Source organism: Chenopodium album, chromosome 3, assembly GCF_948465745.1.
Source record: "Chenopodium album chromosome 3, dcCheAlbu1.1, whole genome shotgun sequence".
NCBI lineage: Eukaryota > Viridiplantae > Streptophyta > Magnoliopsida > Caryophyllales > Amaranthaceae > Chenopodium > Chenopodium album.
In genome coordinates, this window is record NC_137836.1 from 10,911,840 (window position 1) to 10,923,407 (window position 11,568).

The following is an 11,568-nucleotide window of genomic DNA, read 5'->3' on the forward strand; positions in this document are numbered from 1 at the left end:
CACTGTTGAAGTGTATGTGGATGATATGATTGTTAAAAGCCATGACCGTATGGAACACATATCGGCATTGAAGTCTTTCTTCGATAGAATTCGAAAATACAACTTAAGATTAAACCCCCAGAAATGTGTGTTTGGGGTGATTTCCGGAAAAATTCTAGGATTTATTGTAAGTCAAGAAGGAATCAAGGTTGATTCAGATAAGGTTAAAGCCATTAAGGAATTGCCTCCTCCAAAGAATGAAAAAGAAATAAGAGGTTTTTTTGGGAAGAATTCAGTACATCAGCAGGTTCATATCACAACTTACAACTAGATGTGAACCAATCTTCAAACTTCTTCGGAAAAATGTGCCAAAAAAGTGGAATGATGAGTGTCAAGCTTCATTTGATTCAATGAAAAATTATCTTTCTAATCCTCCAGTTTTGATGCCACCCAAGCCTGGGGAACCTTTGCTCTTGTACCTTACAGTGACAGAAACTGCCATGGGTGGATTGTTGGCGCAATATCAAGAAGGTACCAAGAAAGAAATTGCTATTTATTATCTAAGCAAAAAGTTCTTAGAATATGAGACTAGATATACTCCCTTAGAAAGGGCATGCATCGCTCTAATCTACGCGACAAAAAAGCTCCGACATTATCTACAAGCTCATACAACATTCCTTATCTCAAGATTAGACCCTATCAAATATATCTTTGAGAAACCTATTCTGAGTGAAAGATTTGCGAGATGGCATGCTATTCTCTCAGAATTCGATATTCAATGTGTTAATCAAAAATCTGTTAAAGGGAGAGCCATATCTGAAGCGTTAGCTGATGGGCCTATATCAGGAGATGAATTCGATAACGACTTTCCGGATGAACATTTATTCAATATCAATACATCACAATGGAAGATGTACTTTGATGGAGCATCTAATAGAAGGGGGAATGGTGCAGGTGTTTTACTTATTGATCCACATGGAGTTCATATTCCCTTTTCAATAAAACTTAGTTTTCCAACAACGAATAACACTGCTGAATATGAAGCTTGCATCTACGGTATAAAGGCAGCCTTAGCAGCAGGGGCAAGAAATCTTATAGTGTATGGTGATTCAAACCTCATTATATCTCAGACAATTGGAGTGTGGAGGGTTCGAGATGAAAGGTTGCAAATGTATACTGACCATCTCCAACAACTTATCCGCTACTTTGAGGAAATCAATTTCAAACATCTCCCTCGAAAACAAAATAGTTTCACTGACGCGCTAGCAAATTTGGCAGTAAATTTAACCTGGGAAGATAACGTTAAAGTTCGGTTTGTAGCTATAGAAGAAAAAAGTTCCCCAGTGATCATGGATGAAGAAATGATCGCATCATTAACTATACAAGACGAAGAGGACGCTTGGTATAGCGACATAAAAAATTTCTTGGCCACTCGAGAATATCCCGAAGGGAGTCATAAAAAAGATCAACTTGCAATTCGAAGGCTAGCCGCTCATTTTGTGATATTAAAAGATCAATTGTATCATAAAGGTTTTGATGGAACCTTGCAACTATGTATTCATGGTGAACAAGTCTGAAAGGTCATGGGAGAAATCCATGGACGAGAATGCGGACCATATATGAACGGACGAATGTTGGCTCGTAAGATTTTGCGAGCCGGGTATTATTGGACCACCTTGGAGACAGATTGCATACACTTTGTAAGGACATGTAAGAAGTGTCAAATCTTTGCAAATCTCAACCATATGCCACCCGTCTCACTACATAATCTCACTTCACCGTGGCCATTCTCAAGTTGGGGCACCGACATCATTGGACAAATTCATCCGAAAGCTTCAAATGGGCATCAATACATTTTAGTAGCGATTGATTATTTTTCAAAATGGATTGAAGCAACATCATTTTCCAAGTTAGGTGCAAAACAAGTCTTGAAATTCGTGATAAATAACATTATTTGTCGCTATGGAGTACCTTTTGAAATGATTTCGGACAATGGGTCGCAATTCGAGGGGCAATTGAAAGAAACTCTTGAAAAGTATAAAGTTAGACATCATAAATCTTCTCCTTATCTCCCTCAAACCAATGGAGCAGTTGAAGCAGCCAATAAGACCATTCGGACAATAATCGCAAAAATGACTGAAAAGACAAGGGAATGGCCTGACAAGTTGCCGTATGCTCTTTGGGGGTATAGAATCTCTATTCGAACCCCAACAGGAACTACTCCTTACTCCTTGGTGTATGGGATGGAGCCCATCCTTCCCATAGAAATCGAAATTCAATCCTTACGGGTCATGAATGAAAGTGAAATCTCTGAAGATCAATGGCTCAAACTTCGGAATGATGAACTTGCCTTAGAAAATGAACGAAGGTTACAGGCTCTTCACAATACCCAACTTTACCAACGACGCATTGCTCAAGCCTTCAACAAAAAATTTCGAGATAGAGACATCCAGGAGGGTGATTTGGTGCTAAAAGAAAATCGCGCTCCTCTTCATGATCCCTGGGGCAAATTTAAACCAAACTGGTCAGGACCATTCTTGGTCAAACATATCACTCCTGCCGGGGCAGTACAATTAGTCGATATGAATGGTGATACTTTCCTCCACTTCACCAATCTTGATCAGCTCAAAAAGTATTACTCTTAGTATCCATACCCAAGTCAATACGGGTATTAAAAAAAAAAAAAAGATCTTCGCACGTACTTTGGTCAATAAAACGGGAAATTTCTTGTCAATGTATGACATTCGATCAACTCTAAGGTTGCATACGAATTATAGTTTTTATAATCTCGTCTCCTTTAGATTTATCGATTGTATATTTAGGCTTTGATGTCATTGTCTAAACTTTGGACCTCCAATACGGTTAAAATACATGATTGGGCTCATAAAATGGAATATTCTAAATCATGATCTCGTGATCATAAACTTTAAATTTCAAGTAACAAATGTCAAAGTTTAGAGCAACAATGAGTTGACTTTTAAAGAAAAACTTCATTCCAATGAGAAATTCCAACCTTAAAAACACAATGTTACATAAGATAACATTCGATCCTAATTCGATGCTTCAAATTCCCATAGTGCTAAGGAAACCCTAGACTTATTACGTGAAAGGTTCAAGTGCAAAAAAAAAAAAAAAAAAAAAAAAAAGGGGCATTTGAATCTTTCCATTCTTGATTTTATCATTTCTCTTCCTTAATCCTCTTTGAATTGCTGATCGAGGGTTCATCCTCTATCTTTGGCCTTTTAAAAGAACCCACATCTTTGAGAAGCCACCCTTCATAATAAACATCAATAGTCGGATCTCTTAAGACAGGGAGAAATGGAATTTTCTTAACCCGTTCCCAAACTTTGAACAGATCCCTCAACATGTTGGTATCTATCCAATGAGTGGTACATTCATCAGTGGGAAGATCCTTTAGGAAGGTTTGTCGCTGCCCGGGCTGCTGAAGACACCTCCACGGATAATAAAAAGTGATCTTGTTGATACTTGGAAGCACTACACCCCTTTTGTTAGCAGTACTATATATGACTTCTTTGATCCCCAAATGAGAGGTTACCCATTGGATTTCACCTTCAAGGGTAAAGCTCCAAGCATTACTTTTCTTTACCTTATGATATAAGGGTGAACAACCCCTACTAAGGATAATCTTAGGATGGTACTTGATTTCGTTCAAAGGTTTCACCAACTTAAACTTCTCCATCAGCCACAAGTGAAGCACCAGTGGGCTCCCCTTCATGAAGGTGTATGGATGTTCCTTTTGATGATCAAGACTAAGGACCGATTCTCCCAAGATCAATGGCCCTAATCGGCCCCCATAAACCATTTGTAGTGCATAGCTAGCTACATTGTTATGACACAACCCAAGATCTTCCTTGAACAACAAAAGACCCATGAGGGCAATCAAGCATGCTCGACTTCGTGCGGAGCCATATGAAATATCAAGGTTAAGACTGGTACCTTTTGCTTTAAAAGGTTCGAGGACACAATTGATAAGGATGGAATATTCATGATGGAAAGTCATACCATCATGATAAGATATGCCTAAAGCCTCATGTAAATAACCACTAGTAGAAGTACACTTTCTTGTTGTAACCAATGGTCCACTCATGGAAAAACCCAAGAGGCCTTCAATTTATTCTACCATTGGCACCATCTCCCCACCTTTAAACCTAAAAACATGCCTTTTCTCATCCCAGCATTTAGTAGAAGCATAAATAAGGTCATAGCAAAAGTGGAAGTTTGAGAAGAGGAAGAAGGGAATCAAAGAAGATTTTTGCATAACTTTTTTTCTCCTAAAGAAACCTCTACCCCCATGGAAAATAAAGTGTTTTTGTAGTCTACTTCATTGATTTCATTCAAGTAGTTGGGTTCTTTTCCTTTCATATCCATAATTTTGAAAGAAAATTTGAGGAAAAGGAGGAAAGGAAAACAAGAAAGACTAAGTATTCTTGTTTCAAAGGAGAATAGAAGTAGATGATTATGATCACCCAAACTCATGTCTTATATAGGAAAGCAAAAACCCCACCTTACATTGAAACACCTATAAGCTTTCATGCATTTAGTCCCCCCACAACATGCCATTTTTCCTCATGCAAACTTTACTTACATGCATGTGTTATGACAACAATCATTTTTTTTTTACTCCATATTCTCATGGTTAAAGTACCCGTGAAACTTGCCTTTTTGTACATGAATAGGATAGTCAAACAGAATCAAATTAATCCTATGAATGTCTTTTTAGCTAATTTTACGGTTGCACTTTGATATGCCTCAAGCTGTTTATTATCTCCGTCCTATTTGGAATCTTTCAAGCCGTTTTTTTTTTACCGTAAGTAATGAACGATTAAGTTCTTTATAGAAGTTTCCAAAGCTGGTTTTTCAACCACGACTGATCAATGGATCAAAATTTTCAAGCCGGTTTTTCAACCGCAACCAAGACTCCCAAAGCTGGTTTTTCAACCACACTTGATCATTGGTTAATCGACCAAGACTTTTTAAGCCGGTTTTTCAACCGCAATTGAGATTTATCAAAGCTGGTTTTTCAACCACAACTGATTATTAATCAATTATTCATTTTTTTTAGCCAGTTTTTCAACTGCAAATAATTGGCGATTAAGTTTTAACCACAGTCAATACGTTGTATTTGACCGCAAATATTCTTACGCCACATTTCAGCATATGCTTGATGATTATTAGCATTTTGTTTTATTTTACTCTAGTTTCTTTATAAGTTCTATTTAAGGATCAAAATTTACTATCTTTTTCTAATCATTGATCATCGTTTGTTCCAAACTCGATCAATGAGGGGCATTCTGTAGACACCAAATTTTGATCCCCTATTTTCCATATTTTTTTTTACTTTCAATTCACTAATAAATTTTGTGTTATTTCATAATTATAATAATAAAATCTGATTTTGCTAACGACAACCGCAATAATTAGACATAAGAGACAAATTCAAGTAGTGTTTATTTATAATTTTGGAGTATACAAAACTCTTACAATTTGTACTCCTAATTTACGAACAAAATACGAGATTAATTCGAAGCATAACTCGAACCTTGTACACTCCGTACCAGGAACTTCAAGTCGTCATTTATTCATGATTATGAAAATCATTAACGCCATTAGTAGCACCACTAACGCCATGATCAAAGCTAAATATAAATTTAGCACTCGAAAATGCTCGTCGAACGGAGATGGAGCTTGACGATTTTGGTTGCCGAGAGCCATGGAAACCGAAGAGGAAAAGGCAAGGGGTGTGTTTTTTGAGTAAAGGGTGATTTCGGATAAGGGAAATCTCCCTTTTATAAGGGATAAATCTTATCCGTATTTTTGTCGTATCCCAATTGTATAATCGTTTAGTCTAATAATAGTAGTAAGTGTATCTTTTAAAAATAACATAAAATAAAAACAATGTTGTTACCAGTGACATATGTAATAATCATGTCGTTTGACATATCCTGGTCAATAGTATCAAATTTTGACCCTTTAGTCTGTACATTTTTAAAACCGTGACCATTTCTAAAGTATCACTTTCTAACCCCTAATAAATTTTTAGTACTACTGATTCTTTTTTATCCTATTGTTATTATAATTATTCTACTATTTTTATATTATAAGTGGGTTCATCATATGTTATGTAAATAATTGTTACATTGTTGTTGGATTTTGTTTCACGATATGCCTAACCCATTAACATATTCATGGCTTTTGTTCCTTTATAATTTTATTATTTAAAAAAAAAAAAAAGGAAAAATACAAATCATAAAGGACAAATTAGCATATTTTGTTTATGTAAAAGAATGCAAAGCATGCATGCATTACACTAAGCTATTACCAATGCTAAAAAAGTCACGGTTTTCCCCCCTCCCCAACTTATCATTTTTATTTTTTTATTGTGTACTTTAATTTTTTTTATATTTCACTCATAAAATGCATTTTTGTTAGATTTCACTTTGTTAATAACGTAATGCTACTACCTTATATTTCATCTTCTTCCTTCCTATTTAACTTCCCACCAAAACACCATTACCACTTACCTTCATGAGTCATCTTTTCTCTGTTTCACACACTCAGAAATAACAAGTGTAAGTATGCATGCTATTTCTCTTCCGGGTTATTGCAATGACGACAATATTTGACAGTAAAAGAGTGGCTCCAAGCAAAGATACCTCTGCCATTACCACTCATTTGATATGTCAAATCTCTACAGAAAAAGAAAATGGTAAGCCATGGTTGTAATTTAGCAACGAGAATCAGAAAATGGTGTGATAGGACAATACGTTGTATCACTGAGCTGTGTTTCTTCCCAAACGGTAAGGTGATATGACTATCCACAATCAATGGCAAACAACTTTTTTTTCTTGTTATTTTCTGATAAGTAGGTGGTGTAATAGTCGTATTTTGCTATGGTAAGTTTAATATACGAAGAGTAAGTACACTCTTCAAAGGAAAGTAGTACCAATTAACCATTGTATTCAAATTATATTAGTACTTTTAATTATTTTTAGTCATTAATAATATTGTATTTTGTTCAGTCAATAGTAATTAAGTTTTACATAAAGTAGTAGACTATTCTATTTGTCCTCTACCTCATTAAGACGATTTTTGGTTATAATTTCTACCTAACTCTTGTATTCGTACGTGTTTATTTCGTATAACAGTATATTCTCTTTATTTTGTATTTTAGCTCCCATTTGCTCCTATATATATACCACCCCACTCTTCACGAAAGGGGGAAAAAAAAAATTATCGAAGAGAATAGTTAAGAAAGGAGCTAAAAAAAAAACTCATAAAAGAAGTCTAAATTATTTCAGCACTATAATTAGATTAAAAAAAAAAGGTAATCAAAATTTTTATTTTCAGTAAAAAAAAAAAGAATATAAAAAAAATTGTAGAAGGACTTGGCCTAAAAAAAAAATTAAATTGATCATTTTGACACTGCCTTGACTAATTCCTCAAGATAGCTACTCAAAGCCAAAGGTAATATCTTATTTCTTTTCATTTGTGATTTCATATTATTTTTTACATACATTTACTAACTTTTCTACTTTTGTGTGTTCCATAACCTCCTAGGGCACTATACGTGTCGGTTTCCTAATTTGGAAACCAAGTAGAATTTGACCGACCGCGAGCGAGTTTGAGAGTGAGTATATATGGTTTGTTTGATTTTTTTTCTTGTATGTATCATCTTTATGTAGAGTATGAAATGGAAGCAATGATAATTGTACAAAATGCATAAGGAAGCTCCAAAGAATGAATGATGGAATTCTAGCAAGATAGCATTTTCAACTACTTTTTTTTTTATTATGTAAAAAATCGTTTTTCATCATAAAATTAAAAAATAGATTTTTTACAGTAAGCTTATGTATTTAGGAGTGTATGAGACTTGGAATTTTATAAAAATAAATTTTAAAAACCTCACAAAAAATCAGACATGAAGACATAGTAACACCACAAATTTCTTACTACAGGTCTGTCTATTTGCCAATTTTCGACCAATATCCTTTTTTAATAATAAAATTTGAATTAAATATCTAGAAATAAGATTCCTTAAGCTTTGTAAGTTGGGGTCACAAGTTCCCATAGGATAAATACTCTATTTTTTATGATTTTTACAAAACAAGGTATCAAAATGATAAACTGATTTGAGGCTGTTTTCCCCAACCAAGCATACTCTTTTTATTTGGCATATCAAATGACTTCTAAAAAGGGGGAATTTTCTACAGAGAATTTATATGCTTGTCCTTAACATATCATTAAAAGGATCATGCCAATTTCGAAGTACTTTGACCATTATCACCCAATTCCCCATGAACGTCCCAAACCGGAGTGTTTTTTTTAAGAAAATTCATTATCTTTCATTTCAACGGCTAGATGAATCCCAATTTTTTATATGTTATATAAGACTTATAGACATTTCCAAAGACCTATCATATGCTCAAATCCTACTATTAGAACATGAGTTATGGTGTCCGAAATATTAGAGACACTTTAAACCCTTAAGCTTTTTAAGGAAAAATGGAATGAACATTATTATATAATTTGTGTCACCCTATCATGTATACCTCTGGTTTTCTTTTTTAGTCATTTGAGGAAGTTATAAATTACTCATGCCTCAAGTTGATATTAATCCAAAAAAGAGACACATTTGTATCACTTTAAGACTAACACTTTTTTTTTTATTTTTATTTTAAAAAAAAAAAAAAGTCTTCTTCATTCTATGGCTATATGAAAGGAGCATTATAAATAATTCATTTAGTTTGGAATAGAATGTCTTATAATTTTTAAATAAATCTTGTTTAAGTTTTAATTCCATCATCGTTCGGAAGAGCAAAATTTCCTTATGCATTTCTTAATAAAGAGACAACTAACTTTTAATTAAGCAAAATATGGCCTTGCATGCTTGTATCATTTCATTAATAAAATAAATCTTTCGAGTTATGGTTTATGGCTTATATTTAAATAAGAGGGTAAAGTTGAATATTCAATCATGATAGGTTATAAGATGATCTATTTGCCGCAGAGAATTATGCTTTTAAAGTTTTATTATCTCTGATAGATCGCTTACTTAATCTAACATGATTAAGGTTTTCACATATACTACCTATCATTCAGATTTAAGCCATATAGAATGTCCATTCTGCGTAAGTCAATTTCATACAATCTAAACACATTTCCTTCATATTCTTCTCAAATTCATACCAAATAAAATTCCTTTTTTAGCACACTCAAATAAGCCCACACAATCTCTTTCTGGAAGTTGGTCAACCCTAAATAAAGTCGTTAATTGAAACGCATTTTACAAACAAAATCATTCTCCTCAAAGAAACTCCTATGGTGTCGCTGATTCTAGTGACTTCCTCAACCTTGATAAATTGACCTCCACCTTGAAAGCAAGATTGCTCAACCTCATTCAAATGACCCTATATGGATCGACCACCTCTCCTAAAAAAAAATAATATAAACTTTCTTGAAACCTCGTATGAAATTTCGACCATGTATAAATGGACGTTGTAAGAACTACGTAGGGTTTTGATCCGGGAGTGGATTCAAATCCCACAATGAACGGTACGTAGTGCAACTTTAATGCTCAAACCCACCATATATCGTAAGGTTTAATTCACTTTTATTTTACATTTGAGTGTGATTGACAATGTGGAAATTTTCATGTTTTTATGCATTAGTTTAAGGAAAAGTATGTGAATAATCATAACCAATTAACAACGTATTAGTAAGAGCCTGTTCGTTAGAACAGAGGAAGAGACGAGTTCCAAACGTTCGATCTTCCTAACTTATACCCTGTACCTAGATTTTTGATTTTCCTAAGACCATACTTATATAGTGCCTCATCTAATGGAGTCAATGTCGTTTTCTATTTGAAAACGATTATAAACAAAAGACCGTCTCTATTCGGGCAAAAATAGAGTGGCGACTCTAATTTTTATTTTTTTTAGTCAAATTATCGACTTACGTGGGATTTTGACTTCTAGTTTTAATTAGTCAGAAAATGGGTACCACAGGCACCGGTTTGAACCCGTGCCTATGTGGGGGGTGCCAAATACCCCCCTTTTTGGCACCGGTTCAAAACCGGTGCCTTAAAAGTTCCGCGAAATATTATTTTTTTAGTGAAAGCTCTTTTAGGTACCGGTTAACCGGTGCCTTTTTGGTATATTTTTTTTAATTTTTTTTTACTTTTTTCTTGCAATAATAATAAAAATAATATACAAACAAGTTAACAAACATCAAAAATACGAACCAAACAAAATGGTAAAATACGGAGTCTTGATCGAAATTGTTATATTCAACATCAAAACAATTGTAAATCACATTATATTCAAGTCAATTGTTATTGTACAATACAAAAAAAAAAAAAAATTTAAAAGTTACAATGAATTATAATGAAATTCAACTCAGAAATTGAAATTGTAAAACAATAAAAAAAAAAAAAAAATTACAACATCAAAACAATATTCCAAAAAAAAGGTCTTGAATCCTTGCATGAATTAACACCTGCATCAATAATAACCCAGAAATTATTAAAACTCAAAAAAAAAAAAAGAGAAACAATAACCCAGAAAACTCATGCATGCAAGAGAAAGAGAAAATCAATATAGAAAACCCAGAAAACCGCACAAACATTGAATTAACCCCAAAACTTTCGAAAATCAATGAACCCCAAAACTTTCGAAAATCAATTAATCCAGAAACTTTCGAAAATCAATTAACCAAGAAAAACAATTAACCCCAAAACTTTCGAAAATCAATTAATCCCAGAAATTTCGAAAAATCAATTAAGTGCAAATTTACAACAATCAAACCCAAAAAAATTAAGGCAATGAATTATAATTACACTAATCAATTTTGAACAATATTACAACAATCAAACCCAAAAAAATTAACGCATATAACATAAATAATTAAACCCATAAACCCTTACCAATTAAACCCAGAAACATGCACTAACCTCAAATTTGACCAGTAAATAAGTGGACTTGGTGGCGGCGGTGGTTAGTGACGTCGGTGGTGGTGGGAAGAAGACATGAGAGAGGTCGGAGATCGATATAGAAGAGGACAGAGAGGACAAAAAAGAGAGAGAGGACAAAGAAGAGAGGTCGGAGAGAGAAGGAGGGGAGGAGAGGAACGCCGGCGCCGCGTGATCTAGATCAGAGGAGAAAGAAGGTGAAGTGGATCGAGATCAGAGGAGAGAGAAGGAGAAGCGCCGAGGAGAGAGAATGAGGAGAGAGAATGAGGTAGGTTAGGTTATATTAGGATATATATATATATATATAAAGGAAAGGCCGTTTTTGTTTGGAGCAACGGTTCAAAGGCACCGGTTCAAACCGGTGGCCTTTTTATTTTTGGCACCGGTTTGAGCTGAACCGGTGCCATTGTTCATGGTCTAAATCCCCGCCCAATTATAGGCCGGTTTTTGGCACCGATTTGGCCTGAACCGGTGCCAATTGAGGGTTGCCTTTTTGTATTTTCTACTAGTGAATAAAATTAAAAAAAATGTAAAAAAAACAATTAATTAATAATAAAACCACCCACCAGCCAAACCACCTCCCCTGCCACCTATCCCAGCCC

The 11,568-nt window shown here is 34.3% G+C and overlaps 1 protein-coding gene across 1 annotated transcript; it reads left to right on the forward strand.

Moving 5' to 3' along the window:
* Window positions 1–389: 389 nt before the first annotated feature.
* On the forward strand, window positions 390–1,556 carry LOC145624832 (uncharacterized). The gene has a single exon (XM_081677920.1). The coding sequence runs from the start codon at window positions 390–392 to the stop codon at window positions 1,554–1,556; it is 1,167 nt and encodes a 388-aa protein (XP_081534046.1).
* The last annotated feature ends 10,012 nt before the right edge of the window (window positions 1,557–11,568 follow it).